The sequence below is a fragment of the Photinus pyralis genome, unplaced genomic scaffold, assembly GCF_008802855.1.
Source record: "Photinus pyralis isolate 1611_PpyrPB1 unplaced genomic scaffold, Ppyr1.3 Ppyr1.4_LG4, whole genome shotgun sequence".
In the NCBI taxonomy this organism is placed as follows: Eukaryota; Metazoa; Arthropoda; class Insecta; order Coleoptera; family Lampyridae; genus Photinus; species Photinus pyralis.
In genome coordinates this window covers 7,953,359-7,970,395 of record NW_022170511.1, presented here as the reverse complement: position 1 = coordinate 7,970,395, position 17,037 = coordinate 7,953,359, and the positions used below count along the sequence as shown (strand labels likewise).

The 17,037-nt window shown below is 35.3% G+C and overlaps 1 protein-coding gene across 1 annotated transcript in view; it reads left to right on the top strand.

Moving 5' to 3' along the window:
- The window catches only part of LOC116169271, a 53,253-nt gene that overhangs the window by 21,211 nt on the left and 15,005 nt on the right, over positions 1 to 17,037 (top strand). The window contains exon 2 of the mRNA XM_031485322.1: positions 10,052 to 10,126. Within this exon, the coding sequence (XP_031341182.1) occupies positions 10,052 to 10,126 (75 nt within the window). The remainder of the gene's footprint in view (positions 1 to 10,051; positions 10,127 to 17,037) is intronic.

The window sequence follows — 17,037 nt, the reverse complement described above, 5'->3', positions numbered from 1 at the left end:
GTTATCTCAAGAGACTCGCTCACTGTATTAAAATTTACAAGGCATTAGTTGCGCTAAAAAGATCGATTCTTCATAACTTCTCCCTGATTTCCAATTAAAATTAATCGCAGCCTTCATCCTGCTTAATTTACACAGAATCTCTTACACAGTATTTACGGAAATTATAATTTGTTCTTTTAAAATTTGCTTAAACTAGACGCGACCAACAGCGTGACATTTATTGTTCTAATTGCTTTCAGAACAACTCCCAGATAAGGTTATCTGTACCTTTTCTTGCCTGCCTTATACCCTTTTACATAGATACTGTTAAACTCATTTTAAACAATTCGTTAGCTGGGAGAGTTCTTAAATTTGTGAATGTTAGGGTTCATAAGAAACAAAGAAATAGGGTAGGTAACTCGTTGATCGTTTAATGTAATTATTTATTGTGAGAATAGCGTGCAATTAAAGTTGTAGGTAATTACGTACGTCATTTAGGAAACTGAACGGAGGGTGTAATATGTAGTAATACAGGGAGGAACTCAAAAAGTCACTAAATGCGAAAAAGTCACTAGAAGTAACTAGATTTAAAACTCTGCTGCGTGAGTTCCGAATTTTTGCTAGTACGGTTCTGAAAAAATCACTCGATTTGGAAGTGGACTCCCTGAAAGAAAATGCACCTTAGTAAATTAACAATTGAGGCACCATTACACCATTTACACGTAAAATATTAATTAATATGGATTTATTTACCGTAAACAAGTCGACAGTCATTGGACCTGTTAGAAATTACGTGCTCTAATTTTTCAATTTTTTTAATTCTGCAATCGATACTAAGAGATATCAAATTCCAACGGTCGGTGGAAAATGCCCTTATAATATTAACAATAAAAATAATCTGCACGTGAACTCGAGAAAGTTGCTGTCATGTACACGAAAATCTCAATGAAAGTCTATAATTGCGAAATTAATTGTCTACGATTGTTGAATAAAACAAAACACATTGAGAATAAACGCGCTAGCCGAACTCTGCACTCGTTTTAACATAGAACGGTATAGGTAAATACCATTTTTAATTTCACAGTTTCCAACGTAGATTTGCCACATCAGTAGGACGTTTTCTCGAAACTATCAACTTTCCTCGACTATTTCTAAAGGATTACAGCTTCCAATCTTGCTTTTCCAGTTGTTTAGTCCCAATTTCACAAGACTTGTCTTGCTCGACGATTCTTGCTACTTTAAGCTCAAATCGGAGGAATAAATCCCGAGACAACTATTTTCTTTGACATTAGCGTTTTACTGAATAAAATTTTTTTTTAACTTTTTTACTACATTCACTAGAAAGGCGTCCCTTAAGCGATAAACGCACGATAGATACAACTCAAACTACTTCTCCGTAAACGTGAACAACGCTTCCGCTTAACTCGAATTATAACGTTCAGTTTTATAAGGACGGATCAAGAACTCTCAGAGCAACGTCTAAACTTTCTTCCACACGAACTTTACAATCACCAAGACTAACTGTCTTTTACGATGCTCACCAAAAATCTTCGTTTCGTCTCCTTGGCCTTCACCTTTTAGCGTAGTTTGAATTACAACCTATTATTTTTTATTGAGGACCGAGAACAAGAAAGGGATAATCAACAAATAAATAAATAGAACCGTTTTTGAACTTAACTTTTGTTAGTCAGAATAAGGAAACCTCCAAGTTTATTAGTTGATTGGCTGGGAGATACTTAATGTGGGATCTCTAAAAGATTTTACGTTTGCGAAAATTACGCAAGAGCTCCTCAAACTTTTCTGAATTTAATACTGCTTTGTTTTTTTTAATATCCTCGACTCTTTTAAGAAACCACAGAACGCTCTCACTTTGTAAGTCTGCTAGTAGCAATTTAGTTACACACTGCCCTTTTCCTAGCTTGAATTTTAATAATAAGAAATTAATGCGTTTCATCATTTCACGAAACCAAGCTTCAAATGAGTCAATAGGTGGTAATTAGGACGTTAGTTGTCGATTTCAAGCTTCCTAAAATCAAAAATTTGTTGAGCTCCTCCGGCTTTTATAATTTACCAAAGGGACAGTGATTTGGCTATAAGATTATTATGTTGAAGCGATGACAGTAGGTTCCTCCTATACGTAAAAAGTCCAATCACTGTTGAAATGTTATTAATTTTTATCAACCCGTTTTGCAAAAGTATTACATTCCCTAAACTGACAGACGATTGACAAAATACGGATAAATTTAGCTCATGCCTGTTGGTTGTTTTTTATGGTACACAATTTGTTTTTGGACGGATTCATATTTTCTCAGTGAAATGGAGCGACTTAAATAATTTGTCACACGTTAAAATACGACTTCTCTACCACATGTACATATTTCAAATCACCATTTTATAGTCCACGTTAATGCAGATGTTAAAATTTAACTTCATATTTTTTATTAACCTTCCTCTCCTTATATAATTAATTACTACAGCGAGCCTGTTTTATTATGGTTACAAAGTATGGATAATCAAAGCGGTTATTATGTAAATACCTCGACAATTTTCGAAACTACAATAAATTTTTTCACTTTCAAGAATGCAATCAAACGGTTCCAACAAATGGATTGTTACGTAGGTACCTATCTCTTCCTATTAACATCTACGCGCAATATAATTTTTTATCGCAAATTTATTTAAACAACCAAAAAAAACACTCGGTATTTAGTTTTATAGCCATCAGATAAGATCTAAAGTAATGATTTATATCTCAAAATGTGCATTGCTAAATTAATTTGTAAAATACAATCCAGAAACATATTTTTTATTATACCTGAATCACAATCTCCGTTTTAAACACTCAAATGCGTGCGAAAAAAGGCCTTTAAAACACACGTGCTTTAAAGTTGCTAAGTAACGATACTTCAAATATGACTTTTGAAACTGTCATCTGGATGAAATAAAATAGTATATTAAGTATGGAGAACGGTAAGGGATTTTTACCGTTCGAAGACAATTGTTTGGAGGAGGAGCGAAGCGACGACTCCAATTATTGTCTGAGAACGGTAACCCTTAACGTTCGACGTGCTTATAACATTTTTTGCGCGATCGAAATTAAAATTATGCAACCAATATAAATATGCACTAAGAAATTAAGGAGCAGAATAAATCGAAATGATCGAAGTGGTATGTGTACATCACTAGGTAACCAGTTTATTTGTCAAAATTGAAATTAATAATTTCATAAAAATGTGCATGTGTCTGATGTAGTTTACTAGCTTTGCACTTCCTTTATGACTTTATGAGCGTCTTGCTATAGGGAAAACAGCACAAATTGTACGTTTAATTTACCTAACAATAATTAAAGATTAAATGTAATGTAAGACTGTTGATTTTTAAAAAGGCGTCGGTAAGTATTTTTGCTGTTCTGTTTTTAGATCGGTAAGTAATTTTGGCGTCGTAATCATAGTAACTGGTAAATTCTACGTACTGTCATGGAAACACCCATGGTAAATAGTCAGAAATGACCGATCGCGCAAAAAATCTTCTTAGGTCGCTTTCTGTAAATGCAGAACATTTCTTTGGCTTTTGTATCTATCCTTTGGTTGAAGCTTTCACAAACGCGCGTAATTTAGGGTATGCTTCCAAATATGTTCCACTTTTTAATCGCAGCATTGCTTTAAAGTTTTGAATGAATGCACCAAAATATAGAAGATTTAAATACCTTTGACATTTCCTTCATATATGCCAGCATTATCGATTAATTTAAGACTGTATTCGTAAGTAACTTCCTATTCATCCATGGAAACAACTTTTCATATTCTTTATAATAGGCTTTACTGGAGTTGGATTTTACACCTACCAACGTTTGTTTAGATTTTACAAAAACCGATTTAATGGACGGTGTATTATCTTTTTCAACAGAAATTGTTTAATTAACAAAGACGATGATTTTTATAAGCAAACGTCAAGTGACATTTCCATGGCAATCGTGAAATTACGAACACCCAGCCCACTTAATTAGACATCTTTTCGAGTGTAACGTCAATATGACTTCATTTCCTATTTTTAAATTATACTGCAGGTATAATAAAAAATACTATGAGATACACGTGTATAATTGGTCTTTAAAGCACTTGCAACGTTAAAGGCACTCCGCTTTGCGTCGTGCCCTTAAACTCGTTGCGCGTGCTTTAAAGACTTGATTATACACTTGTATCTTAATATACTATTTTTGCAATTTCATTTCTTCTTCAAAGATGACATTTCGAAATCTTTTTGTTTCGCCGGTGGAATGTAAATTAAAGTACAAAAATTACAGAGTGACAATCATCATCGAGATAATAATTTAAAACCTGTAACGTAATTGACCGACGAATACGAAGCCTTTTATAAATTACACCGACGCTTTTTAAAATTACTCTAATTTGTGGGCCTTTTAAAATTTCGGTAGGAGGTTTTTTCATATAATACCGAATATGGAAGTTCGGTGCCTTAGGTTTGCACAAAAAAAAAGGTTTTGCTTTGTATGCCAAATTGAATTTTTGCTTTCTATACTGAAACTGTCGCATCTGCTACGTGGGTGACACGTTCAATAATATTTTTGCCTGCCATCCAGCTTTCAAAATTTAATCTAATACACTGGTTGCACGTACGTATATCCCTTTTAACAAATTCATTCGGGCGTTCTCTTCTGTATCGGTCGCTGCAAAATAATTTAGATTTTGCGTAATTAATTTTCAGGCGGACCGAGTATTAGATTAAACGAAGTTGTTTAGGTTTATATGGAGCTTAAGGTGCAATCTTATTTAACATTTTGCTCGAAGATTATTCAGTTACTTAGATTAAATAAAGGGAAATTGCGGAACATAAAATTCCTACTGACAGGCGGCGTTGACTTATTTTATAAGATTAGTAATGATAGGCTTGTCAAAGGCGCTCTGGAATGAGCCAACTTAGATTCATGGCTTTTTTCTCTGAATTATAGCGGCCATTAAGAGGAAATTATAAGAGAGAGTATTTCAATTTTTTGTTTCTGAAAATGTATGAAGGTATAATTTATACACATACTTTATTGAATTCCCTAAGAACTTTTTTAGTACCAATTTGTGTGAAAGGCTAATTTGTACTGCTCTTATAAAAGTATTAATTGTAAACGTCAATAGTACATCACCGAGCGTAATTATTATGTTCTTAAATATTGTTTAAAGCCTTTGCCATTGATTTTAAAGCAACCTCGAAGGTTAAATAAAGAACGTCGATAAATCTTTTCAGTGCTAGTTTTTTTTCAATTCTATTAGACTGTTTTATGAGTATAGTTCTCAGCATGCACATTGTAGTAGTTTGTGAAGCGTTTGTCTTCTTTACTTCCGTTTTTCAATTCACGGAGAGTATTAATTTATATTCAAGACTGTGTTCCTTAGGTCATATTCATCCTATTTTATGAGCATGTGATGGCGTGAGTTATTTTACGTTAGACGGGTGGTTTTACTTGCATATTTTTCTTTTTCAAATATTTGAGATCTACTGAAGTCTACAATCATTGCACTACAAACCGAAACCCTCGCCGAAACCATATCAATAACTTTATAGGATTCTGTTTTATTCAGGGTATGGAAGTCAAATGGATGGTGTGGTCGAATACAAAACACATTTTGTTAGTCACGCCTTGCATACTTTCTTAAATTCTTGTACTTGTGTGACTGTTTGAAATCCATAGCTCATAGAGAAGAAATTCAAAAATACACATTGATTATGAACTCTTGATTATAGTTTTAACGCATTTATTGTTTCACTAACTGCCGTCTGTTCGGGCGCCATTTATAAATCGATTGAAATTCGGGTTTTCGGCATTGTATTCGTCCTATCGTGTTACTCCTGCATCGAAAGCTGAATGCCAATCCTGAAGTTGATAATTTATTTCCTTTGAATGTGTTAAAATAAGGAAATAGAATATCATAGTGTGCATGAATGTCATTTTTATTTACTCTGCTAACAGGTTGTGGCCCACATGGTCAGTTTTAAGTAAATTTAGTACTCTGAACAGATACATAATTCGTTGTTGAATGTTAAAATGTTATCGCCGTCAAACCAAATTTTTCGGTGATAAAGACCATGGCACATTCAAAACAAAATTACTCAATGATGTCAGTGCTACTGATCTGCCACATCAAAAATGCGCTGAAGTATAGCGATAGCACACAGCGCCTTTTTTGTTTTTGAATTGTACGTGTGGCATATAGGTGAACTGTGCAAAACTGGAATCGAATCGGTCTAAACGTTTGCCAGACAAAGAGTTTTTGTACGAAAATCATACGTAGCGTAGTATACAGGGTGAATCAAAAGTAAGGAACATTGATGCTGGAGCATAATCCTTTAATTGGATATTCTGTTTGACAATAATAAGTTGAAAACCTGGCCATAGCGCACGTTGGAAGTACCACGGGATTAAAAACGAATTGCTATCGAGTCACCTTTGGAATTTTTGTTTACATGGAAAATCGAACTTAAGCTGAACTTCCAAAGGCGACTCGACAGCAACTCATTTCTGATATCCCGTTACAAGCACGTGCAGACTAAAATGTACAGTGGCACTTGGTGAGTACCGACAAAAATGACTACTTCTTTTTCTCATTTTCTCACACTCCTTCACTCCCTTCCGTTTGTCGCGATGTATTATATGGACTTCTCGTTGGTAGTCGTAGACATAGAGAGGGGCGAATCTACGTGCGCCTCAGCTATTAGTTTGAGTTAGGAAAAATTCGAGCCATTTTCATTGTGACCCAGGCGAGTGGTCGGCTATTGCTTGAAGCGGTACATGATGGCGGATGAAACGTGCAAAGTATACAGTCAGACTTAGTGATATGATAAGAAATCACTTCAATAGAATGGCATGCCCACGCCACTCACGAAACGTTAAACGAGAGCGAGAAAATGGCGACTCTCGACCTCGGTTGCGAAAACGCGGCCGAGAAAGGACGACAAAGACACGAGAACGAGTCCGAGAATAAGTTGCTCTCGTTCTCGCTCTCGCGTAGTCGTAATGCAAAGTATCCCATTTTAGGGAATTATTTTTGGCCAATAATCTTTCTTCTCGTCTCTTCGTTAACGGGAAATGGCTTCTTCAAGTGGTTGTGTACTGAAGATGCAAAATCATCTCTTCGAAAAGCCATCGATTAGCTACGAGAGCTGCGCTGTTTCGAGTCGGGTTTTACATTTTCTCGGTAATGACGAATACCTTGCTACGAGTGCGACTTTGGGGTACCTAGTTCTACACTGTGTCCAGGATAAGGATGTCTGTCATGGGATCTCCGAAACCATAGAATATACGACGATGGTCGAATTAGAGAAAAGATGCGCAATTAAAGAGCCATTATCATAAAGAAAACCAGAAAATTCCGATTACTTCCGAAGATATGCCAAAAAACCGAAATGTGCCGATTATGTTTTTATTTTTGTCCGATGTTTCAAAAGATGCAAAAAAAAAATTTCTCATTGCACATTTCGGAAAAATCATCATCAACTTTATTTTTTATAAGGCCTGTAAAAATGTACAAACTGCATTGAGTAGCATTTTTACGAATACAACGATGTACGGCACATACAAAAAAACAAAAGTTGAAAACTGGTGGTTTCAACAGGATGGCGCCCCTGCGCACAACGCCCTAATTATGCGAGAATGCCTATTGGACAGATTTCTTGGAGAATAAAAAAATATGTTCGATAGGTACAATGTGGCGCGGGTGAACCATCCTGTTGAAACGTTGTTGTGCGTTTTTGTGTGTTTCGAGCGGCTTTCTAATTTTCGCAACGCCAAACCTCATTCTGAAGCCTAATTACGTGATCGATAAGGAAATAAAATATCAAAAATAGAAATACATCCCTATTCGTTGATACTTACGAGATTTATTACACAAAATTATCAAAGAATTCCAGATATCTGAAATCTTATAAGGAAGATCTATTAAAAACCGATAAACATTTCACGACGTTTTAACTACCACATTTTTTGATCTAATTTACGTCAAAAATAACTTTTATTACATCATCACATCGGCTCTCAAACTAAAAGATTCATCAGAGCGCCCACAGGCGACCACCGCAACAATAATTTCTTAAACAAATTCCCAAGTACCTACGTTTTAATTATCGAAGATTGTTTAAATATGAATGGTTAAAGTAATATTAATGTAAAATTTATTCTAATGTCCATTTTGAAATATGGTTAAAAAAGGTTTCCAATAATAAAGTTGCTCCACAGCCATAAAAAAAACGCAACATTGCTGTTAATTAAGGATGTGTGGGTTCTATTCTGAGTAGGTATGCAAAGCTCGTTATTCTCGATCAATTATAATTAACGTGTATTGAATGTATTTCGCTGAGATTTATCTTGTTAGGAAAGATGACTGTAAAGGATTTAATATCTGTGATACTAATTAATATAATATAAATGTAAATTCGGGCTCGAATTTAAAAAGTAAACGCAACCACCTTGTTTTATATTATTAGCTTTTTTTAAAGAGTAAGCATATCACCAATTAGTTTCAAATTTATTTTCCGTTATGGTAATAAATATACTTTTTCAATCTATATTGTATAAAGGCATTCGTGAGTGGAAATTAGACATGCAGCAGATTATTGTAGATGTCAAAAGTTTTATAGATATCTATTAAATTACATGATTAAGTACTAGTTTTGGTAAAAGTGAAGGTCTTTTTGAAACTAACACTCGGTTTCGTTAAGAATTGAAGTTGTAGTACCTACATGCATGAAATCAAGTTAATTTATGACAAACACGCCTTTAAATTGTTGAAATTTTCAAATGCGATGACTATACAAAACTAATTCATTTTACTTTTTTTTTTAATTGAGACTGTCCGGCATCTTATCGCATCTTTTGATCGTCTAAAATGCAAATATAGGGATAACAATGCGCTTGTTGTATAGAAGAACCTTTCGTGAATCTTTTAAGACCTTGTGAATGCAGACGTTTAGGTAAATACAGGCTTTGATACAAAATAATAAGGGGTTTAATACCTACCTTTATTCTTACAGTTTCATATGCTCTCGTTGATATCCGTAGGGATTATGACACATTGTCAGTTACGAACTAAATGAAAAGTGCCCATTTCACTGTTGTTGGGAGAAAAAATGGCGACTTTCAAGATTAATGGGTATCTCAAAAGGACGTTATATTAAAGCACCTACTTTGAAATTCAATTACAAATACGTCTGTGAGAGAGCTCCCGTTCTCAAATTGTGCGCATTTCGTGAAATTCTCCGCGTAATTTAAATAAGAGAACATGTTGGTACATTAAAAAGGAAAAGATAAAAGTTAACCAAAATTATATAGTTACACTGCTGCCGAAAAATTGTGTAATGTCTACATCTCAAATTTTATCTCTGTAAAAGAGGCGTCTTAGGAATTACATCAGGTATAGGTAGGCAGAAGTTGGCGACTGCAGTACGTTTTTTGTAACCCTTATTATTACTCTCATAAATGTTGAGATAATAACTTTCACATATTTTCCTCTGCAAATCACTGGGTTTTTTTTTTGTTTCTTCCTTTAATCCCCATTTTTTTCAACAGAAGATCGTTTAAGAAAGTATGCGGAGATTTTGTTTGACTCGCGCGCCAAAATTGCTGCAGTCTAGAACGAAGTGTATCTTTTTCAAAATTACGCATAGCGGATACCAACTTATACTAAAAATATTATTTTAGGGCAGTTATGTAAATTTATTGAACGTTTCGCACACACAAACAAATTCCCTTCAAAACACACATTTCTGTTATACCTATGTTTCAGTTCAATTTAAAATTTCGTAAATATGAAGTTAAATTTTAAACTGTGGGCGTCTAAAGCAGGCAATGTAATATTCATGATGTTTGAAGGAAATTAAATAAGCCGGGTGCGTTGCCGATGCTATATAGATCATAAACTTTTTTGCCGAAAATAAACACATGCTAGAAATAAAGTACCATGTCACCATCTCATCTGTGTATATTTAATCATATACTCATATCATCGTGAAATATCCGTTCCATAACAATTGTTTATTTTTGTTACCACACACTTTTTTTTTGTTTCAGTGTTGGGAGAACTGCGAACTGTTGCAGTCGAATTTTCAAGTTTGGGGTGCCATGTGCGACGAGAAAGAAATATGCGTAAGTATCTTGCCGTTTTATTTTGGGACAACGCGGGATAAAGGCAATGAAATTTATCTTCTAAGCGCCTAAAAACGAAATCACTGCTACAATGGCCCGTCGCTTGTTGTGCGCGAAATGAATTGTGGCAATGCTTCATGCTTAAAACGGACACGTTCGGACGAAGAGATTAATAGATTTAATTTAATAATGTCTAGCATAATAGGATGAACTCATGATAAGAGCGTTCTGCGTTTATTAACTTTAGTAAAGTGGGTATCAGAATTTTAAATAGTTCGAGATTTCGCGTCGGATTTAAAATTCTCGAGGCGTTTACATCTTCAGAAGGATTGCCGTAATTTCAACCCCACAATGTGATCTCCCCGCAATATTACATTGTTTCGATCGACGATTTCTTTTATCCCTTTACGCGTTCTGCAAACGAAAGTTCGTTTTATTTAAAAGTTGGAAGTTCGCTAGGCTAACACAAATCCTAATTGCTAATGCTGTTTCTATCATTTTCACGTACTTAACTTTTATTAGCATATAATAGATCGGATTTCTTCTCGTATAAAATTGAACAAAAGGCTATTAATGATACATTTTAAACTACGAGATCATGTGACTTGTAATGTACGTGTATATCAGTCCCCCATATACATTCTTTGTTTTTAAAAAGAATGAATTTTCATCGTAACTTCAACAATGTTTAAGTGGTGAAATATGGGAATAGTATATTAAGATACAAGTGTATAATCAAGTCTTTAAAGCACGCGCAACGAGTTTAAGGGCACGACGCAAAGCGGAGTGCCTTTAACGTTGCAAGTGCTTTAAAGACCAATTATACACGTGTATCTTATAGTATTTTTTATTATACCTGCAGTATAATTTAAAAATAGGAAATACAATGAAGTCATATTGACGTTATACTCGAATACATGTCTAATTAAGTGGGCTGGGTGTTCGTAATTTCACGATTGCCATGGAAATGTCACTTGACGTTTGCTTATAAAAATCATCGTCTTTGTGAATTAAACGATTTCCGTTGAAAAAGATAATACACCGTCCATTAAATCGATTGTTGTAAAATCTAAACAAACGTTGGTAGGTGTAAAATCCAACTCCAGTAAAGCCTATTTATAAAGAATATGAAAAGTTGTTTCCATTGATGAATAGGAAGTTACTTACGAATACAGTCTTAAATGCATCCATAATGCTGGCATATATGAAGGAAATGTCAAAGGTATTTAAATCTTCTATATTTTGGTGCATTCATTCAAAACTTTAAAGCAATATTGCGATTCAAAAGTGGAACAGATTTGGAAGTATACCCTAAATTACGCGCGTTTGTGAAAGCTTCAACCAAAGGATAGGTACAAAAGCCAAAGAAATGTTCTGCATTTACAGAAAGCGACTTAAGAGGTTTCAAAAGTCATACTTGAAGTATAGTTACTTAGCAACTTTAAAGCACGTGTGTTTTAAAGGCCCTTTTTCGCACGCATTTGAGTGTTTAAAACGGAGATTGTGATTCAGGTATAATAAAAAATTCGTTATTGGGTTGATCTATCTCCATTGTTACCAATATCGGGTACACTTTCTTCCAAAAATTCCTAATAAGAAACTTTTTAGAGCATTAAACTGACGGCAAGTTGCACAAAAAAAATAATCCAGGATTATTGTTAAATCCGGTATAAAGACATTTGATTGGCTTTATATTGCAGTAGGCAGCCAATCAAATGGCAAAATTCTTGTTTAAACTCAGATTTGGCAAATAATGTAGGACTTTGATTATACATAATTCGCTTTCCTGCAACCGGCCGTGTGTTTTAAAAAACCCGTTTCCGTTTTCTCCTCTATCGCCACTGATACCATCATAGAAAAGTAGTTACAACCCGAGGTACAACCCCATAGTTTCTTTTAATGTCAATCTGGTCACACTTGTTCCACGCTCACACTACAAATGCACTGATTTAAAACTAAAAACGCAAATTTCCTCCGAAACGAGTACAATTTTCTCTAAAACCTGATATGGCAAATAACCGAATCGCTAAAAGAAGTGCTTTTTTGTAGCTGGGGCTGTTTTAAATCGTTTATGATACGTTAATAGCAAACCAATATAAGTGGGTATATGGACTATTTAATTTAGTCCGACCACAACTAGAAAGAATTTCGGTGAGGGAGTGTGGGAAGATTGGTTCAAATTCGTGGTTCTCCGTAACGGGGAGAGATACCGTATATATTTATTTAGTCTTACGGGAGAGAGTATTTGAAATTTTTGAAAAATTTTTGAAATGGGATTTCTGGAGATAATAGAAACAATTGTGTACCGGCCGCTACTCTCAAACATAAATCAAAGACGCACCCGATGACATTTTGTATCTCCACCGGTACACATTACTCGAGATATGACTGATTTGATTTAGAATTTCTTGGAAATTCTATTCAAAATTGATGGGATTATTCCCCACTGGTTGTAAAGAAGGTCACTATAGCTGTTTTGTTTCCAGGGAAGTTGCTCAATCTTTTTTGGGACCAGGTATTTTTACACATTTCGGCAAGTTCTACTGATCCAGATCCTTAAAGCTAGACCAATGAATACACCAGAGGAAGAAATCGCCATTTTTAGTTTTTCAATTTTAGCTCCTTTCCCTAAAAGCTTTACATTTTTTGGTCTATGTTCATCCTTTCCTTATTCAAACTACTGCGTTTACAATCGATTCTGTATATATTGCTGATGTGTGTAATGACATGCGGTCAATTACACCACCCACAAAACACCTGTGCAACTAGCTCAAACAAACAAATTAAAATTTATACCACATTTCCGGCATCTGCTACAAAGAAAAATCCTAATATTGACTGAAATTAATAATTTTGAAGACTCAGTGGTCTTAATCGACTTCCGTAAATTCAAAGAATTAATTAGTAAAAATTTTGATTAACACCAGGAATAAATCTTGGGCACGAATAGGCAAATCTGACATGAGTACTCTATCTGGGTCGCACAATGAGTTCGAATAAACACACAATTAGTTGATCGACAATGATAAAAATTTATTCCGAAACGTATGAAACAAACAAAATATATGTTTTTTTACAAAGATACCTCGCACGCAGGCGATCGATCACAAATAAAGTTACTTAAAACAATCGTTTGCGATAACGGGCGCACTTAGCTCACAAACAACTGCCGATGGCTTCTGTATTTCACTTTTCTTTGGGACACACACTCGATAACAGAACAAATTGATCTGCTTAACACAATGAGAAATTTTTCGTAGCTGTTCGAATGGGAAAAAATTTCGTTTTTTAGTTAATTTTGGCGCACATGTGGTTGGCACACAATAAGCATAGTTCAGATGTCAACTTTGGTCGCAATCTGAATCCTTCATTCTCAACACTAAGTTGTAACCCCAAATTAAACTTTCTGTATCCCCTTAATATTGACGCACAAAACGTGAGGTTTGGTGCAAAAATCAGTACAAATCGAGCACAATGTTCACCATGTAAAAGTGAATAGGTTGATAGCTACATACTATTATATTAAGTTATAGCCCCAGATTTACAATACGAAATCTCCGTTGTAAAAATGTGTCTCTCATTTATAATTAATCCTGCATCGTAATTTGAAGGTCGGCAATTGTTGTATAGGTAATTGCATTCTAATCGTTCATATTTAAAACTGCCTTTACTTTGTGATTTAATTCTTTAGAGACAGCAGTATTTAAAAACTTTTATAGCAGGTTACATTGTTCTATTACAAGAAACATCTGCAGATAGTTTTGCCAGTCTCAATGAAGACAGACATTCAGGACCCACATTTACTAAAGGGCTGAAAAAGCACTGGCGATAAGATTAAACATCCCAAGAAAATGACGTTATCAAAGCATTTTTGCTATCATGACCATTATCTGCAGATTATTCAGATAGAGCTAAAAAACACTGAAGCATAACATTTATTATACGAATACTTCTCCAATGGAACTGCATGTCCAAAAGATGCACCTTTTCAAAAAAATTGTAGGTACTCTTATACTCTATTTCTGCTGGCACGCAACTGCCTGTAAATTGGAGGGTTTCTTTCAATACTGAAATCTGGCAATTTCGTTGAAAGGTCGTTCTGAAATTGTGGGTTGTATAGTAATCGGGGGTTATATCTAATCGTTAAAGTGTTATGGCGAAATAAAGCCTGTGTTACTTATTGTGCCACATATTTTTACTATAATTTTGTAACTGTTGAACACGAAAGTGACAATAACATAATGTGACTCTGTGCAAGATGGTACGCGAGCTCTCAGTTGAACTGTTTCAGTGGTAACCGTTTACTAAATCGAAATGACTGCAATACCCATTTCAAGCTTGTGTGAAATTAGAAAGAAGTGCGTTGTAAATTTCAACCGTTATGTAATTAAGGTTGTCAACTAGACCGCGACAGTAAAAAGGTTTATCGTGTTTCGGAGGTTCCAATCATTTCTCTTAAATTTTATAGCGGGTACTTTTTCGTTTTAACATTTGTTATATTTTTATACCTCGCCCATATTGTGTGTGTGTGTGCAGGCTATTTTTGGAGGTTAGTGGAACTCGAATAGTGGAAGGGTGAAATTCTTTTTGGCCTTATTAATGTTCGTGTGCATGCGATGTGTAGATTTATGGGATTTTGTCAGTTGCCTGCAAGTTTGAGATAAATGAAGGAGCAATTAAACTTTAAATCATCGTCTTTCGTCGAGATATGCTCTCCACCGAGATCGAGTATGAAGAAGTTCGTTTCGACGGAATTGGCTGACACTTTGAATAATTGTGTTGACGCGCCCCTTTCTTCGACTATCTATCTTCATCCCTTTTAGCCAATGCCTAGCTATTGCGTTACTTGAAAACGATTTGACGTGTACCAGCTCCACTTATATAGGAACGTAAACGTAATTCTTCGTTTTGCATAGGGATATATAAAAAAAAATTTAAATTGAAACACAGAATCCAGAGTTACGTCATAAACCTTAACCTTCCGCTGCGGATATTAAACGAAACACTCTGTAAATTGATTTCTTTTTACATTAACTTGATATTACAACGGTCAATAAAATTAAATTAGTACGATAGAACGCTGTTCGTTATTCCAGTGCGATAAGTTTATTATTAAGAAGAGATTTGTTATTACATTCTCTCTGCTTCGGTTCGGATACATTTTCTTTGTTACTCCACTTTACGGCCATCTCGTTAAACTCGCAAAGTGCGCTTAAAGGTCTGCATAGAACAGCGAGACTTTAACAGGAAGTAAACTTAAAAAGCACATCTCCCATTCCACTCGCAGTTAATCTCAATCGGCGGCGGTGTGCTAATAGTGGAGCGAACAAAACTTTATTTTAAAGGGGTTTTTAGTAGTTTGCGCATATGCAGCTTCATGAAATCGATTTTTTGAATTTTTTGGCACTAATAGTCGCATGGAAAAATCTCTATGTAGCTTGTAATTTAGACCGATATCAAAGGGATAACCAATTCGAAAGTAATACACGTTGACGTCGCAATCTCCTTTCACATCGCGCTTAATTAATTCGTCCTCTCATCTTGCCAAAAATCGATAAGTTCGGTTCACACGTGATCAGTTAATAACGACAAACCAAAATACAGAGTGGCGCATCTGACTAAACATATAACCCCACCGAGGGTGGCATATGTTTAGGGAAATATAGTGAATCACTATATCATATCTCACTTCCAGTTTAAGACGCGCCACCCTTCGTTCGTCTTTCGGCCAATTCTAGGTCTCGCTATGCGAACATCATAGGAAAAGCCTGGAAGCTGACCCTCTCATTACACACATCATTTAAATATACTAACATTTGAACATGTACGCCGTCCTCGCGATACATAATCAAAAGTGTCAAAGCGGTGACAATTACATTTGACATGGTGCTGGCTATGTCCATTTTGAATTTTAAGTAATTCGGTTCATTACTAACGGAGATGTCAAGAGGGCCTTCCTTATATTTGGGCCTACATTATCAATTCACGAACTCCGATCTACAATTTGATAAAGAATCCACCGAATTAATTAATTGTTAGAATGAATCATTATTTAAAAACTCTTGTAGCAATCACGTGTATATTGGGAGGTTTTCTTGGATTCGTATTTCAGTTATTGTGTGATATCGAAGTCAAAAAATGTGCGAGCAGATGCGAGAAGAACTCTTGTAAAAGGATGAGGAGTGTACGTCCTACATGTTCCTACCGGAACCGTGTCATTATCAACTTTAGTGGTCGGCGACAGCTGGGCGCCATCCCCGAGCGTGTTATACTCACGTGGTGATTGTTCAATTTTTCCCTATCTTCATCTACAGATTTGGCCCTTTTGGTGTCGTGGGAAATATCTTGTAAACGCACGCAAGTCCTGCGTAACGGACTTTTGTTTTTTTTCCTAGAGGCGGAATTAACCACCACACAAGGCGCACGTTTTCGAGGGGTAGTCGACTTCGGACGACCAAAGGTTTCTTAGTGCTCGAATCTTGGTCTCTTTTTTTCGTGTCGCCAACAAAAGCTCGAGCTAAAAATTAAGTATCATTTTGTGAAGGGTGTTTATCGAAATCCACCAAAATGCGAATTTCGGGTGAACGGGACGTCAGAAGTGGGTACCGACAAAGAGAATGTGGTTATCTTCAACATGACCTTATTGAGGGTGCAGTCAAAACTGCCTAATAGAATACTAATCCGCCACACAAAAATGCGCTGAATTCCGTTCGATCTCGCACGAGGACTTTGATAATTTATTATTATACCTGCAATATCATTTAAAAAATAAAATGAAATGTTAGATTCGAATACATTTCCAATTAAGTGGGCTGATTATTCGTAATTCTATGATTGCCATAGAAAAGTCACTTGACGTTTGCTTATAAAAATCACAGACTGTAAATATTCGGTTGAAGAAGAGTCCATTC